This window comes from Dermacentor variabilis, chromosome 8 (assembly GCF_050947875.1).
Source record: "Dermacentor variabilis isolate Ectoservices chromosome 8, ASM5094787v1, whole genome shotgun sequence".
Lineage (NCBI taxonomy): Eukaryota > Metazoa > Arthropoda > Arachnida > Ixodida > Ixodidae > Dermacentor > Dermacentor variabilis.
In genome coordinates this window covers 69,049,066-69,074,645 of record NC_134575.1, presented here as the reverse complement: position 1 = coordinate 69,074,645, position 25,580 = coordinate 69,049,066, and the positions used below count along the sequence as shown (strand labels likewise).

Genomic DNA, 25,580 nt, shown 5'->3' with positions numbered 1-25,580 from the left:
TCAGAATAAGTATGTTACCTGAAATACTGAAAAGATAGCATTGTAAATTTGCTTTACGTCCTTATGCCACTTTAACTTTTGTTATAAGCAGTTTTAATAACAGCTTTTTAACAGTAAAACTGCACCATCGAATACAAAATTTCACATTTGTTGTTAGAATATTTTTCTTGTCGCGTGTTTCGTTCATGGTGTGAGCACTGGTCCTGTAAAATGTGATTCCTCAATGTGCTATCTTTTGGCGTACTGTGATCAAGAACTTGATTCCTAGTTCGGTCACGTAAACTTCCCCTTAAAAATTCTAATTTATGTTTATAACCATCCCCATGCCTGGCTGAAGACGACATCGAAGCCCGGAGGAACTACTACATTTACCAAATCGTAAGTGTTTTTGTAAAGGTTATAAGATTTGCAATACCAATGATTTTCGATTTATGCTGACTTCATCACTTGCATTTCTAAACAAGAAAGTAATAACCGGCGCCAATAATTGCGCAAAGGTCTCATAAATGTGATACCTTTAAAAATGAATTTGTTATGAAAACTGCGATGGTCAGCAGCATAAGTTTAACATGTTTAATTAAAAGAGTCAGGAGCAGAAGTCAGGCATCATTAAAAGGTTCTGTATATGCCGGAAGTCTTTGCAAGTGGTAAAGGCAGGTTGTTGATGTGGAAGATTATATTTTGAGTGCACATACGTCAAATTAAAAACGGCCAATTTATTGCTAAATTTTACCTATTCCACAACCCATTTCATTGCCTGTAGGTTATTAAAAAGGCTACCAACGTCTGTTTTGAAGCATCTGCGTTAGTATTGCCAGAGCAGCTAATTCAGTTTTTAATCATTTAATTTACACGCTATTTGTAGATCAATACGCAAAATTTGGTGTGGCATGGAGTTTATTCAATGTAGTTGCTTTGTGTAGTACGATGTTACATATTGCGAAATAAGCGTGGGCTTTTCGCTATATATTAAGCTTTTATGACAGACGCGACATCGTCCCTTCATGCTTTTGCTGTTAACATTCGATTACTATAGTCAACAGCAACGATAAACCTTTGTGTGTTGCACACCCTTTGACTGCTATTCTTACTCCAAGAAAATCAAGGAATATTAGTTGAAATGGTGGCCTTGGACAAGTTTTAATCGTCATTTACTTTAACGTGGTCTTTACTTAACATTAGTTAACTGACACTGGTGATATGTTTTCACTTAGCCGTACGCTTTTTTAATACTAGGCGAAACAAGGTATTGATATAAGTGCATATCGGTTTTCCAAATACACTCACGGTGACCGTACATTGGGTGGTCAGGATACAATTTCTACACTTTGTGCCTGAATGTCCCTGGAACCTGAAACTTACATTCGCGAAGAACAGTGCATTCAATTTTCTCCAAAAAGCCCGCAAGGTGCTCTTGTTGCCCGTTTTTATTGACTTCTCCTACTCGCATATGAAGTCTGGACACTACGTCAGTGTCAGGTACCATATCACCAGGTCTATGTGTGACATCAAATGGAAACTGCTGCATCTCGCTTATACGTCATGCAGTTAGGCCTTTTGGCATATAAGGACTCAAAGGGTACATTCGACCCTGGTTGTCGATGAAATGCCCTTCTTTAAGATGACTTCACACGTTCACCATGGCCATGACCACGAGGACTGCCTCTGTTTTACATGTCGAATATTTCTTATTAGCCTTGCTCAAATCATAGAAATACTATCCTACACTCTTTAGCTGTCTTCCTGTTGGTTCACTCTTATTTCGCTGGTAAATAACGGCGCCCGTACAAAAGCACAACGCGTCAGCCACTGCCCGAACGACTCCACACAATGGCAATGTCCAACATTATTGTTTGGACAACCTTTTGGTTAACGCGTTCTGATTCTTCATTCCAAATTAGTCAAAGAACCAACTCATATTCACAAGACAGCGCAATCTATCTTAGGTCATTTTATTTTCTGTAGAAGTTTATCTAATGAAAAACTCATATTGGATATTCTGAAAGATATGTGTGATTATATGCTTACAACTGAGTCCTTGAACCTGGGCCGGACTATAAAAGATAAAAATAAAATAAAAAAGAATTATTCTCATTCTAACACATGAGAATTATGTAGTAGTTCTGGGTGAGTTGTGTGGCCCGTTTTCCGTATTTTTATTCTTTTTATTAGTATCGATAAGCCATTGTACATTTTTTTTAAATCCTCATGCTCAACTGCACAAACATATCGTACCACAGATAAAAAATGAAAAATTCAAAGCTCTGAATTACTAAAAGCATTGCTCGCCCCTTACCGAAGGCTAAAATAAGGAACACGTGACCGCACCATCCCTTTTCTGCCAATGCCTCTAAATAGTGTGATGCGCGCCTGGTACCTAAACAATCCATTACAAAAGCTCAAGATGGGTGCGTCCCGGTTATCATAAAAGACTTTCTTCACTCAAGGTTGTCTAAGATCTGGCAACATTTCTGAGCAACATCAATATCGCAATTGCCTCTTGCCATTCACGGTGAGAACGTAAGTGACGATAAACAACTTTCATGAGCCATTAACAACTTGTTTTCGTCAGTATTTGCTCCAGAAGATGACAGCAACGCGCACTTTACTCCTGTAAATGGGGCTCCATTAATAATTTACATTGCGGACTCTAAGCAAGGTGTGCTGTCGCTATTGTTGAAATTGTCCAGAAGGCAATCTACGGGAGTTGGATGTTGTCCTAACACTTGGTAGGTACACTCAACGGTCTTATATTTAACAAATAATTGTTTGAGCCTCAATTACCGGCAAAATAAAGCTCAGTAAATTCATTCCTATACCTCAATGTCGCCACTCGCATCAAATAGCCTTAAAGGATGCATTTGTTGCTGGGCTAATGTTCTAAACTTTTTAGAGCATAATATATAAACATACATCGGCATTGATCCTTCAAACTGCACTTGAATTGACAGCTGTTATTCATGATCAATCTGAAATCAAAGCGATTCCGACTATTCAATGGCGTGTCACGCGTTTCGCATTCTAAATTCAGTCATGTGTTTCGCATTGAAAGTATATGCTATACTAAAATGTTGTCTTAGTTTCATGAATAAAAGCCTCTTAGTACTCCTGATAACAGTGCGTAATAATTCACGATGTTTGCACCCCTACCACTACTAGGTCAGCGTACAGCGCGCTTCTTCGCTTTCAAAACAGCGTGTTAGCCTCCAGTTGAGGTTCGCTGAATCGAACGGGCCGAGCATGGAATTTTGACAAACAACGAAATATTTGCTCGCCGCCCACTAGTGGACTTGTGCTGTGGCAGCAACGGATCACCGCACTTTCACGGGCCACGTTTACAGAGGACAAAATTTAATGATCTGAGCATCGCTGTAGTGCCGTATCCAACTTCGCCGACCCCCGCCTGGCGAGCTGGACAATGGAAACGCCAGACTATATCCGGGCCTGTAACCTCAGCTAGCTTAGACCACACAGTTTGATGCAATAATTACGAGAGGAAACTCTGGCGCTAGCATCTAAGTGATTTGCAAGCAGAGTGCTTGAGCCAGCATCCGAATGATGGGTAGTAACACATCTTTGCCTAGACTTGTCGTTCTGGCTGCAACCGCCTTCGTGACTTTGTAAGGTCATTACTTTCGACAAATACTGCATAACAAATAATTTTAAAAAATTGTCAAAATTTTGTAACTGTAGGTTTCTAACACAAGAACTCTAGCAAAAAAAAAGCCGGATACGGAAATCATTGTGTCACGAACACATGCATTGACAAATCGCAAAAAAGCATTATGGGTTTCTTTCGGGTAAGCGAGCGCGTTGAGGTACTTCGCGAGTTTTGGTTTGGCCAAATCGACAGGCTGAAATACTGCCTTTAGTTGTGATAATGCATGTGCGCAGAGTCATCCACACTTCAAGAAGTGTAGATTGGTCTCAAATTTCGGTAAATGAAGCAATATAAGACGTAATCAACAATGCTACAAGAACGTCTGAACCCAGAAGCCCAAAGTTCAGTTAGATCCACGCAATACTATTGTTTCCCTGGTGGGTGAGGGATTGCAGTGCCACACTTCCCTCTAATGTTTATTATAAGAAGCACTATTCCTTAGACCGAGTCTACTGAGCAGACAACTACGTCCATCTACAGTAAAGAATAAAATGTAGCTGAGGCTCGGCCCAAAGCGAGCCTGAAGTCTCTTCATCCGTGGCAATGTTCCACCTGTGGGTGCGTGAATATGCGCAACTCTTTTGTATAAAGAATCAAATAGTCTTCGAAACAGATAGTCACTATTTGTGTATGCGAACACTTTTCGAATACCTTTCGAATATTTAGAAACGTCAACTGCGCCCACGTAGACACTATATTGGAGCAAAAGTGCGGTACGTTTTCAACACGTTGTGCACCGTATAGACATTAAAGGAGGCAACGTGTGCAGTCGGGCCGGCTACCTCGCTTAAGTAACCATACCTTAAAGGGTATACTGCGATCGTTCACACTCTCGCAATACTCATACGCATTGGAAAAAACTACTAGTTTGCTCCCGATTCTCTATTTCTATTTTAATGTGCAAATACTCTTTGGCGAGTATCCCTAATAAATCTGTCACGCGTAAAGATTTGTGCCTCATATCTGCACAAAAATGCGTAATTTGCGAACACATTTATTCGTTATATTCGTATTACGTAGAGAATTAGTAGCTTTAAAAGTGATGAAGAACAATTGAAGCCTCCCCCCGCAAGAAAGCTGATCATAGATAATTTCATTAGTAAATTGTGTCTGCAACGCGACAAGCGCGATACCTTGCTGATAAGAATATACAGAGCTCCAGAGTATTTCAGTCTTGTACGCATGAAAAACATGTCACTTAAGTCACTTAAAACGAACATGTCACTTAAGTCATCTGTTACCTTAGGCGCGACATGAAACACGCGGCGGCAGGCGAAAGCAGCATTTACATTTGCCCACGCATGCCATCGACGTGAATGAAACAGGAATGAGGCTACAAAAATGCTTACAAAACGTTTTAATATGAACTGCAGTTATGGACTATATGGCTCAATAGTCCCTTCTACGAATTTCTTGTTATGTAATTAGGGCACGTAAGAATTTCGGAGGGGCACTTAAGACTACTTGCCTGTTGGAATTCGAAATCATAAAACGCGTTTGCTAAAACGTTTTGGTTTGATACGCGTAGTTTATAGACTGATGACGTAGCGCTACCTCATCCCTATTGACAGCGCCATGATGTAACCGATTACACGCGCAATAGGCCACACTTTTAGTCAGCCAGGTGGTTGCTACGTGACGTGTGCAATAACGCATGCAATGGCACATCCTTAGTCACAACCACGGAGCAGCCGCGGCGTTGGGGCAGCGTCCTCGTCTGACACCCGGAGGCCAGAGGTCGATCCCCAACCAAGCAGATATTTCCCAATTTCCTCTTCAACGCCATTAGTTAATTTTGTAAACAAGAATCTTCCTGAAAATTGTGACGCCAATCCGAGCACTTCTGGACGCCTCTTTACTCTTTGCGCCGTTAGCATTTTTGGTACTATCTATCGGTCACACCGCCTACTACGGCATGTTTTGGCGTAACGGTGCATAAAATGCTGTCGCATTAAAAATGACAATTTATGATTGTATGTAGTAGCCCAATAACCTCGATATATTGAGCTAGGAACAGCAGCGTCAACGGAGGCGTGAAGGCGACGATGACAACGACAAACCAACCGCAGCATGCCCAAGCTTTGTTGGCTCAGTGTAAAGCAGTATTCGTGTAGTACTATCAAGACTGTGCAGTAATCTGTAAATTAAGTGAGGACACTGTGTAGTCTGAGATATATTTTTCAGCTATTGGGATGAGCAAATGAAAAAGCCAAGGAACATGAGAGTTTTCTATTAAAAAAGTCTAAATCGACAACAACCGTGTTTCCTAGCTTATCTAAATAAATAGTTTTGTATTTGAAGCACAGAAAGTCTACACGCATTCCGTGTTAAAACACTAACTCTTAGAATAAGCGTGCCGTCTCTAATGCAAAAACCAGCCTCTTCCAATGTCTTCCCTTGTGAAACCAGCGCGTTTTAACCTGCAAGAGGCAATGAGCCAATATCCTGAGCCGTTATCCGGGCGCTCAACACGGGAGAGAGCGAACTTTAATGAAATTATGATTGTGCTTGGTTACTGCGGGTGGAGCGCCTGTTCCTAAGCCCCACTGGCTACTGCGGCTCACCAGGCCTAGTTGAGGGTCGCCAACAGGCTTCCCATGTTCTTTTCGGCGAGTGCGCCCCCCAAGAGCAATTGCTGGTTGTGTCATTAAGTATCGGCGAGCTGGCGACCGCCAGCCGCTGCGTGCAACGGTAAGTGATGTCTTCAAGTGAATGATACGGAGAATCCTAACGCTGTGGGTAACTGGCTTGTGCTTCCGTGCATGGAGCCTGTCAAGAACCTGCCCGCCTGGTGTCACGTCTACGCAACTTCGTTTGATAAGTTGCCACAGGTTGATCGGCAGATCACACCTATGCTGCAGCCCATGCTGCTAAGTTCTTTCTATTCCCCTGTCCCTTCTGCTCATCTGGTTGACCTCCCTGCCATTGTACTTGCTTTCTCTCTCTCTTTGCGGGACGGTTAGGAAGAAAAAGCTAGCCTTTACAGTGATGCGTACTTCTAAGCTTGTCAACTTGGTTTGACAGCAAGACACTAGAAGACATCTTGATAGCAACCCCTGATCCATGGATTATCACAGGATACTTTTACACCCACCACCCTGTCTGGGAAGCTCGAAAATTAACGCAACTGGCGGGTAACTGGCTTCTTTTGTATCTGATCATGGACTGCTCGTGCCTTATGATGGGAGCCCTACCTTTCTACGAGGCTCACCATACAGCAGTCGCTTATGTATCAGATTTTTGTCACGTCGCATTGCTACTCATTTGAAGTGGTTTTTAGACGTCGAGACGCATGAGAGTGATCATATCCCCAGTTAGCTCAAGATCAGAAGTTTGGCCAGCTGTCAATTGCAAACGCAATTCGGCGAATCGGCTGATGCACATACGAAATCAGCAGGGAAGAAGCTTATCACAAAGGTGACCCTTCTAGCCTTCAGCAAGCGATCAAGGAAGCAATGCAGAATGCAATGTGCATGCTTCTTCAATTTGCAGCGACTCCGTGCAATTTGTCGGCGTGTGGAGCAAAGATACCAACGCACGAAGTCTATCCATGATCTAAGAATAGCCAGACGCACACAAAAGAAGATCCAGCGCAGAATAGCCTAACTGGGCCCGTCTTGTGCAACGTGCGCCTTCCGCGAAACTATCGTCCTGGTCACGTTTCCGCAAACGGCGCGCGCTGATTAGCGCTTTTATCAAAACCGGAAAATAAACAGCGCCATTTTGTAGTTGCGGCCTACTTCATTTTAACGTCATGGTGTCGATGGGTGCTCTCACGATATAGTGAATAAACGAACATGTCTTTTAGCGTCTCTTGGCGTTCGGATGGCGGTGAAGTGTACTACAGATAGGATAGGTGGTACTTTATAGTAGCCGTTTTGGTGGCGTCTTACACGCATTGTTTCGCGGCAATATTTGTTAGTTCATGTAAAATAAAACATTTCACACTTCCTTAATCCATTTATGCTACCTAAAGAGGCCGTAACCAAACGTAGTCAGTGAGCAGAACCCGTACTGCGGCCACTACACCCGAAAACAACACACCCGAGCCGCTCTGGACTGGCACGGTGCGCTCTCTCATGCGATGTGAAGGGTTCGGCAGCGCGTGTTTGTAGTGCACGCGGACGTCACGGGTAAGCAGACGCTTAATCTATTCAGCGGGACTATTGCGGCGGCGAAACTATCGCTGAAGGCGAACGTTTCAGAATACGGCCCCTGAGGCCTCAATATGGTGCAAAATTTTGTGATTCTGTAGAGCCCCCAAAAGTTATTTTTCATATAGGGAGAACTATGCTAGTCAGGTGCGTTTTCCCTAGAACCTGTGCCCTTCAAACCCCTTGCGCTTTTCCGACATCGAGAGGACATCGCGGTAGCGGAAGATTTCTGCAGGAAGATTGCAGATAAATCAACGCACACAGGCTCCCTTCGTATGGATAACACTATGTGACATTTCGGCCGCTGCTGATTGTATGCAGCTGTACGAGCGAGCAGGAGATGAATGGCCCCAGCCAATCAGCAGTGGCCGATAAAGACAGTCCACTAGGTGGACTGTCAGAGAATACCTCCCCTCTAGTTTTATTCGAGTAAACTACCTATCGGTGAAGAGAAAGGTGGTATCATGTCGATTCGCCATTTTAGAGAATTTCTTTGCAAAGCTCCCCCCAAGGCACAGTTCCTTCATTTCCTCGTCAGGAACAGCTCCACTCCCGACGTAAACTGTGAAGTCCAAAACTACGCCGTCAGACGCCGTCGACACAAAATTACTCAGCTCGACAGGGTTCGACATTCTTGGGACACACTGCAGCAATGGGCTCCTGCCAGGGAAAGCAAGCATTTGCTCGTTCACGCAGATTTCTCCTGAACGAGGAGAAATCTGCAGGCATGCTTTCCTGAAAAACTCAAAAATTTATTATAGGTTAAGGGGGATATCGGTTTTGAAGTGAACATGCATGCGCTAAAAATAAACATATAAATGCTGGTACGTTTTAATTTTCTACAAGCAACTTTTGGTTGATATCTGGTTCACTTGGTGAACACGGTCATCAGAACTGCTGCTTTCCACGTCGGATTTGTCCGAACCTTGTGCAGAGTATCGATACACTCTGGGGCATCACATTCTGACAAATCAGGGTCGCTGTGTTCCAAAAGAACCTGAATTTCTTCATGCATGAGGTACTTCCCTGTATATTCAAATAGAGCAACAGAGTCCCCAACTACCCATTCGAATATCCGGACCTGTGAGCACGTCTAGTATCTATGATTTTTGGCAAACTCGTACTAAACATGTCACAGCAATGGCTTTGGTGCGTCATCATTGCGATCGCAGCTACCAAGGATAAAAAAGTGCCACAGGGCCAAGTAATAAAACTATACTTACGCGCGGACGAAAACGTGCGTGCGGGCACGAGGAAGCCACGTTCGATTCTCTATGCGGTGGCTCCGCCAAGAAAATAACGCCATCGCTTGCACCGAGCGGAAAATGCAAAGCACTCAAACGGGTAATATGGGTCTCGAAGCGAGTAATTCACTTTAGAAAGTGATTTAAAATTGTACTTAGAGGTACCCAATTCGGTGCCTCCAGAACGAGGATATAAACCGTAAATACCTAAGACCAATGAATATCCTTAAAGTTCTGTAGTACACAAGAGCACGCATTGACAGAAAGTGCCTCATGGTATTGCACAAGAGCGTTATAGGCTTGCTTTGGAACTACGGCGCCATAGTTCACCAATCTGCTGCACCCAGCGCCTGAAGATGCCAGATTCTCCGCACCATCTAAGTATCCAACTCGCAACCACTGCCTTCAGAAGTCCCATACAGGGATTCTATATAGAATCAAATAAATGTTATCTTCATCTGCGAAGGACATAATCTAGTTTACTATATTTTCTGAGAGTAATTTCAAACTGTGAACATCCGTGCTATGCTGCAATGAAGATGCATGTTTTACACTCTTTTACGCCCCGCCTTCTGTGAGAGCGCCCTTCTCGCTGCGTGTAAGTTGAGAGCGGATGTGGATGTTCCACTTCATACAACATGAAATAATTGTTCTAGAGAAGCCGCTCTCGCAATAACAGTGGCAGGTAATAAAGTGTCACGTGGCATTCGTCGAAATCACAAAACATGCCCCAGAGACGCACATTCGAATACGCTTCCTTCAGCTCTAGTGGAAGCACTCTTGCCCACAAACATACATAGAAACATCCAAGTCTCTTTCCGGCGTTTCATATGCATCTGCTGGCCTATCATTCTCAGAATCTGACGTCCTGCACTTGGAAAGCAGCATCTTCACTGTAGAAGCTTGTACAGTTATGGTGGCTGTGAAACATAACATCAAAATAATGCTACCAAAAGAATTTGTATTCACAGACTCCTTAGATCTAAAGAAAGCTTTCAAATCGCTACACAAGCATAAACATCGCGAAATCAACAACATTTACGCGCTGCGATGCACAGTTTATATATGTAAGCAACACGCAGTGATATCTAGAGCGCCAGGGCACACAAGCATGCGGCGAAATGTGCTAGTAAATGAACTGGCTGAAGGCATCGCGACAAAATCTAGCAATCTGTCCCGAGCCGTACCTGCCACAGACCTGAAACCACTCCTGCGTAAGAGACTCAGGGGCTACTGGCATCAATCGTGGGATACAGAACCCTTAATCAGCTCCAGGAAATTAAAACGCAGAAGTGGCGTAGATGTAGAACATCCGCATCGCGTGCAAGGGGGCCGTGGTTCGAATGCCGGTGTCGTGCAATTTTCCACCGGTTTATATAAAGAAAAAAATCCGAGTGTTTATAAAATTGCATAAACAGGCATGAAGTACGGCCTCATCCCGGTGACCAGGACCGGTAACGCACTCCCTCACCAGAGCAGGATTGGCCACCCTGGTGCAGTACATGACCATAACCTCCTATATGAATGAAGCGGTATGAGCCTTCGAATAGAAGATGAAGAAGCGCAAGAACCGGAGGGACAGAGGAAGAAAAATAGATGTAGACGAGATGGACGCCTGTTCCACAGCAAAGCTTTACGTCTACTGTGTCCTTTAACTAGGAACGCTACAATATTTTGGCGCAGCCGATAATTGACATGTAGTAGGCTACTACAGCTACACCCTCAAGCCACCTGAAGTCAACTACACCACTACTGAAAAGAAAGCTTATGCTGTCCTTAAAGCAATTCAGTACTTCCGTACGTACCTAGAAGTTGCGAAGTTTACTTTGTTCACGGATCACCAGGCACTTACTCATCTCTTGAATATGACCCAACCTAAGGGACGTATCGCCAGATGGGTGAACTACTTGCAGCAGTTTGATTTCACCATCTCCCACAGACGTGGACCCCTTTCCACTGATGCAGATGCATTGTCTAGACTGATGATACAGGCCAACAAAGAACAATCGGAAGAAATCAATGAAGTAAAATTGTGGGAACGCACTGAACAATTAATTTTTATGGCAGGTTGCTATCAAGTCCCGCCAACGCTGGTTCGCCGGGTGCTTTATTTGTACCACGATAGCCCAGAATCTAAAGGACACGATGGATTTTGCCGAACCTACAACCAACTAGTCAAGAGATTTACGTGGCCTCACATGAAAGAAGACGTCAATCAATACGTTCCTTCATGCCACATTTGTCAAGTCAACAAAGTGAAATATAAGCAGCCTACGGACGCCATGATAATACCTTGCCGCACGAACGTCTCTTTTCAAGTTATACACGCGGATTTTGTCGAGCTAAATAAGAAACGAAAAGAAGTCCGAAAAACGCAAGCTTTTCTTTTGGCCTTAGATGAGTGCACCAGGATGGTCGCGGCACGGGCAGGAAAAGAAGATGCGAATAGTGTCATCGCCTCCTCCAGCAGGATACGTTTAGGACAACCAGGACGATCGTATGTGACAACGGTCCAGCGTTCAAGAGTGAAAAACTGTTGGCTAGAGACCACAATATATCAATCAAATTTTGTGCGCCATACCATCCCGCGGCGAATGGACTTGCAGAGCGTGCTATACGAGATGTGAAACAATATATCAGGATGTACAATAGTTTCCCTGGTGGACGGAAATGCTCTTTAGAAGCAGCTGTAAGACATCACAATCGCTCCTACATCAGTGGCTTGGGATGCAGCCCGCAGTTCGCTTCTTCAGGAGAAACCCCTATTCTTGAAGCGGACCGTGAACTGGGGCTGTTAGAAAATCTCTAGATCGTGGAGGAGAGGAAACGAAAATCACAGGAGGAGAAGTACCGTAAACATATGAAAAAAAATTTTGACAAGAGACATTGCTCAGATATCCCAGACATTCAAGTTACCGACCTCATTCTAGTTAGGAAAGGAAGGGAGAATCCAGTGCCAAATTTTATGGTCATTACTCTGTGACAAAGACAGCCACTCAGAAAGGAATATTGAAGACTGTGTGGTACATCGGTGAACGGGGCTCAGTTGAATGTGCTTCGATTAGAAACGTTTTCAAGTATTACCCCAGAAGGGGTTAGCAAAAGAAACCTGGAAGGGTGAAGTGGTATGAGCCTTCGAATAGACGATGAAGAAGCGCGAGAACCGGGGGCACAAAGGAAGAGAAGGGAGAAGTCAGAAATGGATGTAGGCGAGATAGACGCCAGTTCCACAGCAAAGTTTTACGTCTACTGTGTCCTTTAACTAGGAACGCTACAATGAATACAAGAATCAAACCCCGGCCCTCAGTCCCCAGCAGCTGCGAAGTAACTGTCCACGGCGGCGGTCAGACCTGCGGCGCAGCAGAGGGTGGTAAGAATCCCGGGTTCCAGACAGGCCGCCATTAGAATCGGAACCTGGCAACGTTTAACGCTAGAGCGTTATCTAGCCAGGCGAGTCTAGCAGTGCCATTGGAGAAATTGGAGGACAGTAAATGGGATATAATAGGGCTCAGAGAAGTTAGAAGGACGAAAGAAGCACATACAGTGCTAACAGTGCATACACAGTGCGTCAGTAACTTTCTGTCATTTTTTTATTATTTGTGTTTAACACTCCGATCTTGTTATTTACACGACTTCACTGAAAACAATCTGTGGAATTTATTCCTTGGTATTATATTATGTTTTCTTCGTTTCCCTATTCCATCGTGAACTAAATTCTTTTTCATCTCGGTTGCCCTTGCGGTTGTAGTTTGTAAACAGATACGGTTGATAGATGTCTTGTATTCTATGTATATCCTATGTACTTACCCCCCTCCACTCATTGCCTCACTTTAAGGCCTGTAAGGTATCTTTAAATAAATTATTAAATAAATAAATAAATAAAAAGCAAGGACCTCCTGGGTTACCGGAATTTAGCGGAGAGACGAGAACTAGGAATCGGATTCCTCATTAATAAGGATATAGCTGGTAACATAAAGGAATTTTACAGCATTACTCAGAGGGTGGCAGGTCTTGTGAAACTTGATAAGAGGTACAAATTGAAGGTCGTACAGGTCTACGCCCCTACATCCAGTCATGATGACCAGGAAGTAGGAAGCTTCTATGAAGACGTGAAATCGACGATGGGTAAAGTCAAAACAATATCCGCTATACTGATTGACGACTTCATTGCCTGGGTAGGCAAGAAGCAGGCTGGAGACAAGTCAGTGGGAAATATGGCAGAGGCTCTAGGAAGAGCAAGGGGAGAGTTATTAGTACAGTTTGCAGAACAGAATATTATGCGGATAATGAATACCTTCTTCCGCAAGCGGGATAGCCGATAGCGGACGTGGAGGACCCCGATTGGTGATACTAGAAACGAAACAGACTTTGTACTCTACACTAACCCTGGCATCATACAAGATGTGGACGTGCTCGGCAAAGTGCGCAGCAGTGACCATAGGATAGTAAGAACTCGAATTAGCCCAGACTTGGGGAAAGAACGGAAGAAACTGTTACAGAGGAAGGTGATCAATGAGTTAGCGGTAAGAAGGAAAATAGAGGAATTCCGGGTCAAGCTACACAACAGGTATTCGGCATTACCTCAGGAAGAGGACCTTAGTGTTGAAGCAATGAACGACAATCTTGTGGGCATCATTAAGGAGTGTGCAATGGAAGTCGGTGGTCTCTTCGTTAGAGAGCACAACACTAAGCTATCGCAGGAGATGGAAGATCTGATTAAGAAACGCCAATGTATGAAAGCCTCTAACCCTACAGCTAGAATAGAACTGGCAGAACTTGCCAAGTTAATCAACAAGCGTAAGACAGCTGACATAAGGAAGTATAATATTAATAGAATTGAACATGCTCTCAGGAGTGGACGAAGCCTAAAAACAGTGAAGAAATTAGCAATATGCAAGAATCAGATGTGTGCGTTAAGAGACAAAGGTGGCAATATCATTACTAATATTGATGAGATAGTTCAAGTTGCTGAGGAGTTCTATGGAGATTTATACAGTACCAGTGGCACACACGACAATAATGGAGGAGAGAATAGTCTAAAGGAATAGTCTAGAGAAGTAATGGAAGCCTTGGGAGCTAGGCAAAGGGGGAAGACAGCTGGTGAGGATCAGGTAACAGCAGATTTATTGATGGATGGTGGACAGATTGTTCTAGAAAAACTGGCCACCCTGTATGCGCAATCCTTCATGACTTCAAGCGTACCGGAATCTTGGAAGAACGTTAGCATAATCCAAATCCATAAGAAAGGGGACGCCAAAGACTTGAAAAATTATAGACCGATCAGCCTACTCTCCGTTGCCAGCAAAGTATTAACTAAGGTAATCGCAAATAGGATCAGGAACACCTTAGACTTCTGTCAACGAAACGACCAGGCAGGATTCCGTAAAGGCTACCCAACAATAGACCATATTCACACTATCAATCAGGTGATAGAGAAACGTGCGGAATATAACCAACCCTTATATATAGCTTGCATTGATTAGGAAAAAGCGTTTGATTCAGTCGAAACCTCAGCAGTCACGAAGGCATTACGGAATCAGGGTGTAGATGAGCCATAAGTAAAAATACTGGAAGGTATCTATAGCGGCTTAGTAACTTGTGACTCGCCGATGATATTGCCTTGTTTAGTAACTCAGGAGATCAATTGATAGCTGTAGCTGCCAGGAGCAGCTGCAACTATCACGGATTCAACGCGCTTTAAGGATTTCTGGAATAACATGCTTAATATTGCTTAATTATTTGTATTTATTTGTCCTTCTGTTGTTTGCTTATTGTTGTTTAGTTTTAGATGTTCAAATTACTCTGCTTTATCTTGGATGCAACTGTTTTAGTTCATTTTTGTATTAAGCTGGTGACATGACCGGGGCAGTTGGAGAAGCATGGTTGAGGCTTTTGTCCTGCAGTAGGCGTAACCAGGCTGATGATGATGATGATGATGATGATGATGATGTAAATCCTACGATGAAAATCGGCGTTACCTTAAATAACACCACTATGTGGTATTCTCTTTTACCGATTGAGAATAGGGCGCACGTATGGTACCAATTACTATCATTTAACTGGTGCTGAACATCCGAACTATGGTAGATGCGAGAAGAGGCTGTCGAGCGCCGCATTTTTTTTTCAATAACGGCAAGTAGAACCTGAACGTAAAAAGTATTTTCTCTTGCATATCGAGATCGTATAACCTCTCATCCTATACTTATTATCGGCGCAGATTCGTTCTTCGACACAAAAGCAGTGATAATTTTTTTTTAAATATTGCCTTCTATAGTACGTTATGAGCCCAAGAGATTCGTAGCATAGGGTTGCTGCTACAATAGTAGAGCTGTAAGGCACATGCCTCTGGGCCCTTACACTCAAGCGTCCCTGTGAGGCGGCTGTGACGCTGGCAGTGCACATTTAAATGTCTCATCCACTTCAACAATATGTTACATGTTCATAGCCCACATCACTTATCAATATCATTGTATTAGTGTACATATATTTGATACCATTTCAGCGAATATTTTAGGCTGTTATGCAGTCATAGTACCATTACGATTTCTCGTTTACAAATTCAAAGACTGCTTCATACCGTTTTCCTTGGCACTCTTTGTCAATCCTTAGTCCTGGCGCTAATATAACCCTCATATCATCACCTTTCTAATTCCAATTAGAATAACACCTACATTCTGATTTTGCATAATACTTATTGCCACCTTTCAATCTTGTAATGTAACGCTCATTCTATCTTATTTACAGTTATAGCGCCCGTCCTTGGTTTTTTAACCACCTAATTCATTTTGATAGAATGTACAAACTGTAAGACTATAATGACTGTTCTTGGTGAGCTGCCGGTGGCGTTTTCGAAATTTCTGCCATACACGCGTCATTTCACTTTTTGGTGCGATTACAATTATATTTACACTGCAGGAGCATTACTGTCGTCCCCGTCGCCGTGAGGTCCCGTGTAAAGTCCAAGGGCGATAAAATCACTGCGCACCGTATGCTGCGTTTACGAGTGAAAGTGCGAGTCCGGCGATCGCAGCAATACATCGGACACGCGACGGAGGAAACCGGGCACGAACCGCACCGCCTTCCGTCGCGCGCTAGGCCCTGGGAAGAGTGCGCCGTGTTTTTCTGGCCTAGTTGCGGGGAGACGCAGGGAGATGTTCAATTCATCAAGTACTGCTGCCGCGGTTCCTCCCTAGAGCGTTTTCGCAACGAGTTTCCGCGGTCATCAATTAAGTTGTTTTCATGTTTGCTTGCTTGCACGTGATACGATACTTATGAATTTATTTAGTATGCCTATGGTTACAACCTGATAGCGCCGTAAAACTAGTATCCTTACTTTGTACAGCTGTCCACTTGTTTGCGATCGCAGTCGATGCTTCGCCTTTAGCGTGAAACTGCGACATTTTTGATGCGACAATTAATTTCAATATCATGCCTCCCGGTTCCTACTAGGCCTTTATCAATTTCCTCCTGCCCAGATGCATATAGGCAATTACCAACATATTCTCTTATAGCTTATCCCATCGGAGTCTAGGCGGTCGTCTACCGCGCCATTCTTATCAAATAACTTCCATAGGCAACTGGCTCTTGTGCACAATATGTAATTCGCATTACGAACCGCTGTGCTAACGTACCTGTTCTTTTTTCTGCTTCGCTACTGTTTTGTGCTTTATTGCTACGTTACTTTATTTTTATTCGCTCCGCAGCCTGCGAACACCACAGATACTATCTACCTCGTGGGATTCTCGTCCGCGTTAAACCACTCGAATATAAGGTGTGTTCGATCAGAGTACCGCAACCGGACAGGCGAAATAGTCAGGCGAATGCTGTCTATGGACCTCTATATCAAGGTAAGCAAAACCTACGGTACCTGTCACCGCGTTACTCTTGTTATGTTGGTCACACTTTTACCAGCCCATGCAAATGTAGTTGCTCCACTACCAGCTACGGTACATGAAAGAGCCGTTTAATTAGAATCGTGTATTCTAATCATCAGTTTTCAATGCCAACGAGCAAGCTTATAGTTTTATAAACATATCAATCATATTGTTCTGGGTGTCTGCGGGATCGTTGAGTAATGTGCCCACAAAATTTTTCGAGATCCTGAACGGTAACATTCATGCAGAATGTTAATTCTAATTGAACGAAAGCACCTCCGCTGTTTAGAACAGGAAATAAATGGACTGAATGGCGAGTAACAAAGCTCACACGAACTCAAGGCCAAAAGATATCTTTATACCATCCGACGAAATCTTGACATCAGTCGACATTGATGTAGATGGTTGGCTAATAATAAGACTGTTGGTGGAAAGCAATGTTGCACTATCGTAAGCAATCTGCTTACGATAGTGCAGATTGCCGTATTTCGAATATGCAGCTGCTGTGTTGATATCATGCTTTGATCACATTGCTTTGTTGAAAAGAAAAATTTGAGTTGGGTGCCTTTTATTACGAAAGCAATTTTACGGACATTCCTGGCGCCTTTTTGCCATCGTCGCCGTGATGTTTCTCACAAAGCACAAAACCCATATCACCATCGCCCCGCGCCGTATGCTGTGCGTGTTAGAATGAGAGGGAGCCGGCGATAGCTACTCAATCTAGCGCACGGAAGGATAGAAAGAGGGCGGGAAGCGCACCATCTTCCGTAGCACGCAAAACACCAGAATTGGGTGGGGCGGGTTTTACTTTCCCGTCGACTGATGTATGGCGCGGCCGCGCGGGCCTCATCTTTAAAGCTATCTGCGATGGGGACCGAATGCGGTGTGTACTGACAGCTTCGTGAGTGCCGCGTTCTTGCTGCTCAGTTAGCCTTGATAAAGAAAGGCAGCATGACGGCCAATTCGCTCGCTGATGCTACTGTGCTTTCTGAATCCAGCGTTTTTGACAGTCAGGGCGCGCGGTAATCGAGTTTGATGCGCTCATGTTTTCCTGCGCACTGACACCGTGCTTTTTAATGAGGTTATAATGAGAACGTTTGCAAGTGTATAGGGCCGATAAAATTGTATCATTACTTTGCATAGCGGTCTGCTAAGTTGATGTCTCAATCGGTGCTTCGCGCTTCGGCTTAAACTGCGAGTTTTTATCGCCTGAATGAATTGAATGGTTGTGCTGGTTGACATTCGAGCTTGGTTGCATCCGAACCAGCAAATCACCCTTCATTTCGCAGTAAATTTAAGATTGTATCTAAATAGTGAATCTATTGAGAATGGATGAATGTAACCAGCGTCTCGTGACGCCACAGAACGCTTGCAATAAATAATGACCTGCATTTTCCGATAAAGAAAGTTGTACATGTGTTTTAGTTTTGCATTGAATAAAAAGAAAACCATTCATGACGTGCAAACGACTATCACTACGCAAGTGGCTCATTTCAAAACTCATGCATGCCAACGTCACAACAATGCTTTGTGCTTAGCCTTCGCTCACTTTATCTCTTCGAGACGTCCTCCACTTTGTCTGTTCACCGAGACGGGCCTGGAAATAAAAAAGAAGACACTGAAGCTTTGTCTACATGCTACAGCTGTTCGTTTGCGACGTGAGATAATTATCTGGTTCACTTCTGCCCTGTACTTTATTATGCTACCTGCAGAATCAGTCCGCATTAGACGAAAGTTATAGCCAGAAAATATTCGACTTGTCTAGGAGTGGTGTTAGGTTCGGACTGGTAAATCGTTACTCTTGGCGGCACGTCTTCGCCATCGCCCATGCTTACCCTGGTAGACACCAAGCAGCAGCTGTCAGGCAAGTTAAACCAAAGAGAGAGAGAGAGAAAGAAATACTCGCCGCATAATCTAGGACTCTACAGTTGCTGCAGACAGGACAGCATACACGATGTTGTCCTATCTCAATTGTAGTCATGAAGTAAGTTCCACCTAGACCATCGCTGCTGCATTTAAAGACGCCTAATTACTTAAGTAAGTCGCAATGACTTTTATCTGTGGGGGTCGAGAACCTCGCAACAGCGCCTGTATTTTCGGGACCTGGCGAACGCCTTCAGCACTGATGACGTGTCCGAGGAAACGAAGTTCAGCGAAGCCGAAATGACAATATGTTGGAGGGAGGACTATGACACGCACAGATTCTGAAATACAAATATATGCACGTTTGTGTTCGAAGGGTCCATTGTAATTTTTGAGTTTAGGCCTTTGTTAAGTGAATATTAGAAGGTAGCCTTCAAATATTGGTTCGTTGGTATTACGTCCGCCCAAGTGTATTGTAACATTTGTTCTCTCAACGGCCTTTAGTTACTAAGCCCTAATGAAGATGTCAGTGCCGGTTGTGAGCAGCCTTATTGGGAAACAGCAACCAGTAGGCGCTGCTCTGCCTCAAGAACTTTGCATCCTGATCATGGTTTTGCAGGTTCGCGCGTCAGAATCAATGCAAACATTGTCAAGTATGCTCAACACCTGGTCTGCCCCCTCACTTGGTGCACTGAAATCCACGATAACGAAGTCGCTGCTCCTGAGGAAACAGGCAGATGGTTCTTATTAGGAGAAGAGGTATCATTGTTGAACCACAAGTGCAGGAAATGCATGAACAAAAAGGCCCTACATAAACCAAAAGAAAATATTTCATTTTATTATTTTCGGTGTGGCTTAGGACTGATAACATTGTATTGTTGCGGTTAGGCTCTGGCTCCACAAAAATTACGGGTTTTTTGAGGTTTTGCATTTGAGACCAACTGCTGTTCGGTACCATGCATAACGGACGTGTCCAGGACGGGCGTGAGTGCGCTTCTGTAGCAGTGTTCTGTTTTCGGCAGACATTAGCCTTCTTTTTCATGACTCACTCAGGTGCAGACCAGCTCCGGCACTTAAGGTAAAGACTTGCTCGAATATGCCTTGTCATCCGGCATTCTTCGCATGCTGTGATGGGCTGACACTTTAATATTTTTATCCATTCAAGTACCTTAAGTACGTAGCAGCTTGGTACGTACGCCTTAAGTACGTACAAGCTCTCCACCGATATCTGACACATCAACAACGACCAAAATGTTCTTGCTGATGCGCTAAGTTCTGTAGACGTCATGATATCATAGTCACACTTGCGGGTATCATACAAAAAGCTGATTATGTCGAACTCTCTTTATTACGCTAATGTGCAACATCACTGCGCGTCCTAGACATACAATATACCGGCGCCAATGCACGTGATCAACAAAGCAAATCTCAACCAGTGAAATCTGTCATAATAGGGAAGCTTTTACTGATGCTCTAACCTATACCCTTGAAGTTCTTGCTGGAATAATAGTGTCTACATGGTCTTCAAAATAAGTGAGTTTACAGTCATAGGTCTGTACGTTTTCGTAAGTTCCTGCGTAAGGGTTTACTGGATAATACATGCTTACAGAATTTAATATCGTCTTGATTGGGAGCAGTTGGTAGGACTGGAGTTTTTTTCTCACGCGGTACTCTTTACGCAGCAAACAATAATAACGAAATTCATAAATACGCGCACAATACGTGTTCGTTTGATTTATTTTTTTCTGTCGCTTGAACAGTACAGCACAGTAACGCTAACTGTGCTTAGAAAGCAATGTCAAGGAAATACCACTAGTGGCGAATGACCAGGTCCTGATTCTAATTCCACGTTTCATCCTGCTTATCATTAAGCTGCCGAAAACAAGCTTTTTTCAAGAAATCTTATTTCGGGCTTCGACAATTTTGGTAGCCATTTATTATACATATCTAATTCAGTGATCCTTGCCTACGTGGAAATTTTATCCTTAATACTACAAAGCTGAAAAGTGAAGCGAATAAGCGTTAAATTTCACAACTTTCTTTCAATTTCAGGTAATGTGTTCTCATAATTTCATTGGTTGGACAGGTAATTTGTACGAAACGGTGCCTCTATTGACGGCAGATTATTTAACGCTGTACGTGTTTCGAGGGGGGAATTTGTGCTTAGGGTATCATAGGGACAAAATTACGCTCAACATCATTTCCTAACATCGGTAGCTCCAGAAGTAGGCAAGCACAGTCGTAGGCTTTTTGGAGTGAACGACTTGGGTACGGAAGTATCAGCAGGACTCAAGAAAGATGGCGCAAAGGAACAGGGTTGAGTTAGAAAAGACGAACGACCGCAGAAACACGGAAAACGGCCCTGAGATCTAGTGATGTATTAATAGGTAGTGAATGTTGGGCGTAATGGTATTCCATACTCAAGAAAGAAATGCACGCCAGAATAGGGTCCATACAAAAAATACGAACGAGCTTAGCTCGTGTTTTTATTTCGTCCCTGCTTGTTCTGTGTGCTCGTTCGTTTTTGAATCTCGTCCATGTTCTTTTGCACCATTTTTTCTTGAGTATAGAATACCAGTATGATCAACTGATTCAGTAATTTTATATGACCAGGACACCACGATTTGTTGGTTTGGTAAATAATTGGGGTAGGAAACAACTCAAGATTAACGTAGGCAATATTTCGGATAGAAACGAAGTAGAGACAGTGTCAAACAAATGGGACCATAAGCTCTACAACCCAGGTCATGCAAGGGGAAGCTTTCATAACCTTTCTATTTATTCATTCTCGAAACGAGTACTAGGCGCTTCCTTCTTTTCCGTGACATCATATTCCGGGCTTTTGACGACTTCCAGGGGTATATTTTCTCCACTAGACGGGGTAAGAACTTTATTTCACGTAGTCGAACTTCCCAGCTGTGAACTATGCTGTCCTGCTGCCGGAGGGCTTTGTCAACATCTTTTGTTTTCCTAAATCTTCTTGAAATGGTTTTGGCTTTTGACCAAGGAAACGTCTCCAGCTTTGAAATTCAGTCTTCTTGCATGTTATGTGTTGAATTTATTCTTGCTGAAGTACCCAATATTTTCTCCGAACTGCAAGAATTCGTTCACTAAAGCCTAACGTCAGTGCCGTTAAAAGTTGACGTCAGTAAACGATGAAGCAGGAGTAATCGTGTTACTTGTTGACAATGCTATGAATCCTGTGCAGACTAAGTGGGCTGGTATGGGCACAAACATTCACTATTCATGGAACTATGAATAAATATGAGCGGTATAAAGTTTAGAAAAGCTTTGTTTCTACCGCCAACTATGTGGAGTTACTATGAAATAGAGAGACTTTTCCTAAAGTGGTTCTAAACACTCGTTTGAGCAGCATATCAGCCACTCCCAGGAACTATCCCATTATAACGCTCCTTCAACGCTGAACTCCTATACTAAGTCATGCTACGCAGAGAAACTACGTTGTTCAGTCTATTCAAGAAACTGTACACTATCAATTTGCACATGCGCGACGTTAAGGAGATGGGCCTAATATTGTTAGTATTAGCTGGTTTGCTTGGTTTCGGAATGGGGATCATCTAGGCCTTTTTCCAATGCGGGGGCAAGCTTCCAGTGGTACAGCATTGGTTATTGTAAGCTGTGCGTTGCATGATCGGCGCGTCGTCTCTAGACCACGTAGTGTCTTGTAGGTAATGTTGCCGGGACCTGGGGCAAATTTGGTGGTAAGGTAGCACGGTGGTGCCGATATTGGTCACGGTAACTTCCATGTCTAGAGTGGTGCTGGCCTGGCCTGTGAAGTCTGGGTGTTGCTGAGGGGGAGCCTGAGATGTACTTGAACTATACCTTCCTAAGGATTTCCTCCTCTCTGCCCTTGTACACCTGTATGAGTTTGTTGAAGGTTTGTCGGTGAGTGCTTATGTTTTCTTCTGGATCGAGTAGGAATCTCATAAAATGCGACCTTCCAGCAGGACCTAATTGTCCTTCCATTGCATTGCAGGTTCCGTCCCAATCTTGTCGCCATAGCTGTTTCGCATTTGTCTCTATCTACTTATTGGGGAGAGCTATGCGTTTCCTGTGGTTTACCTTGTTTCTGTGTCTTCGACCTCTTTCTCAGTGATTGTTTCCATCCTACATGGGGAGGAGCCGGCTGTCAATCTCTTGGAGGTGTGTCCCAGTAGGCAGAATTTGCGTGGCATTTTTAACATCCTGTTTTCGGGTGTGGTTCCGGCGTTTTACCTCGCCGAAGGGTTCGACCTGCTGCTCATGTGATTTTCGGAACTCCGTTCAATTTACAAACTTGAGCTGCTTTCCCGCGGATCTACGTGGAACGCCTTGAACGTCTACCACTATGATGTAGTGGCCACTGCTTAGATCCTCTAATGTATTCTGTCAGGTGGCTGCAGATGTGTTTCTAGTAAACGTCAGGTCGGGTGTGGAGTCCTTGCAGAGCTAGTACCCGCACGGTTCAATGTACTAGGTTTGGTGATGAGAGTTAAGGCCTCTTTCTGCGAATCGGACCACAAATTTCGGCATTTCCGAAACACGTGAGAGTATACCCAGGCAGTGTGCGGCACGTTGAAGTCCCCTCCGATTATCATGTGATTACTGTCGACGATTTTGAAGGCGCTTTAAAGAGTGTGAGAAATCTGTACTGCTCATGTTTGGGCTTACTCCATATGTTGAGTAGAAAGAGGCTTTCGCGAGTCTTGGGGCCGCATAGCGTAAAACTATTGCAATAGGTTTTTATTCCAATCTCCTGACGTCAAATTTGCATAACCGCTGGTGGAAACATCGGGTGGCCACCCGCAGGGTTGTCTGAACAAACCAATCAAATGTTCCCCTCTTTCATAGGAGGTCTCTCTGTTTTGCTTGAAAAACGAATAGCATTGCCTGCACTGGACAGCTTTTGTTATCTACACAATGCGTTGGCGAGCTAGTTGGTGCGAATCCATGAATACTTTGTTTAGCGCAAAACAACAGACACAGCGCCTTGTCCTGTCGTCTTTCTTGTGTCTGTTGTTTTGCGCTAAACAAAGTATTTTGTTATCTGATTGGCTCACACCAAGCGAGGAGCATGCTCAAGTGGAGAGGGATTCGATGGGACTGAGCCACTGCACTGAATATCGATAACTAGACGAAGAGGGCGGTGCCGGCGTCTGCGACTGGTCTGCTTTCTCTTACATAGCTTGCGGTGGCTCGTCGACAATCGCGGCGGCATGCAGTGGAAGCTTAAGAACCATACTAAAACAGATCCTCAGCAGAGTTGGCAGAACGAAATCGTAAACGTGCCGAAATTTCCCGTAAACGTTACACGGCCACGCGAAAATTTTTATTACACACAAATAAACCCACACTCGCCGGCAGGTGCGAGAGCCAGTGGCTGAGCCATCGGCGGCAGCCATCTTTTGTTCCTTACGGAATGGGGTAGCCTGCGGCTATTCACTAAAAAATTCAGTTTTGTTCGGCATTTTGTGCATCTTTAACGCGTACACGTCACTTTGACGCGGTGAGCTTTTGCGGTTTTGTGACATCGCGTGGCAGGCAGGTGAAGTGGGTGCAGCCTGAGTACTTCTGACCTATATCCGAGGGCTAATGGCAAAAACGTTTCGGATCAGAAATAACTGTTTTTCTTTTGTTCTGGGATATTATGCATAATCGGTTTGTACAGGTCATATCAGATGTCGAGCTATCGCGGTTTTCGTGAGGTCGCGTGACAGACAGGTGAAGTGGGGGTGGTCCGAAAAAGGTTTTGACCAATCGCAGTGGGCAGATTGCAGAATTGGAATAGAAAAGTTTGGAATAGTTTTACGTTATAGCGACTGTGAGTTGTGGAAAGAGTTCAATAAAGATATTGTCTACGTTGTTAATTTTGGTGCCGTGTTGCTTGACTGAGAGGAGGAAGGAAGGAAAAAGTGGAGAAGGAAGGCAGGGAGGTTAACCAGAACTTGCTTGACTGTTAGTTTCGCCCACGGTGATAGGGCGGTCGTCTTCGCATGAGCACAGCTGATTGAACGATAGCCTGCCAATTCCGCGAGACGGTGCGTGTCTTGTAATAGAATGATATCGTGTTTATTTTTCTCACTAAGGTATTGGTGTAAATGTGCTTTGTTGTTTGCTTAGTTTCGGAATTTCCATTACGAAATCGTCTAGGCAAGATTTATAGCTATGATCACGTGTTCTGGTTAGGAATGTCGCCAGCCGTATCACGCTCAAGGTCGACAAAGTAGGCTGTTGCACTGTCGCTACGGGTTCCAGTCCGATAGGTGGCGGGCGAGTGATTCACGTCTCTACTGCGAGTAGTCGCTGTTGAAGGTGTTCATTTTTTGTTGGGTAATTTTGGCTGTATTCCTTACGCTTTCACTAAGGGCTGATATCATGCGGGATGGATTGGTCACGTGCTCAATTAATTCCTTTATTGATTGCTGAATTTCCATGAGGAATTTAGTCTAGGTTGTTGCTCTTGTAGGTGTGTCTTCATTGATCAGTGTTTCGGCTCTACGTTTGGGTGGCTTCACTTTCTTCATTTATTCTGCGGATATAACAACTAAGGGCGGTGCCGCCACGGGAGTAACAAGTTCCCTTTGTTTGTAACAGTGTAATTCTTCTTTGAGGGTCCTGTTTTCCTCGCCTAAAGCTGTCATTTTCTGGTTGCATTGAGTTAACATCTGTTTTAGCTGTAGTATTTCGACTTCTAACTTATCACGTTTCCCTTGCGTACGGCCTCCTCGGACACCAAGCGCTGTCATCACCGCGCCTGCCCAACTCACCTTGAGGGGTCCGGCAG

At 44.0% G+C, this 25,580-nt stretch overlaps 2 protein-coding genes across 2 annotated transcripts in view; both read left to right on the top strand.

The window, feature by feature from the left end:
- Window positions 1-25,580, top strand: part of LOC142591086 (uncharacterized) — a 325,077-nt gene that overhangs the window by 238,772 nt on the left and 60,725 nt on the right. The gene's annotated exons all lie outside the window — the stretch shown is intronic.
- LOC142590752 (uncharacterized) overlaps window positions 1-25,580 on the top strand; it is a 41,875-nt gene that overhangs the window by 7,038 nt on the left and 9,257 nt on the right. Inside the window, exons 2-3 of the mRNA XM_075703180.1 lie at window positions 338-378; window positions 16,763-16,906. Coding sequence (XP_075559295.1) covers window positions 338-378; window positions 16,763-16,906 — 185 coding nt within the window. The remainder of the gene's footprint in view (window positions 1-337; window positions 379-16,762; window positions 16,907-25,580) is intronic.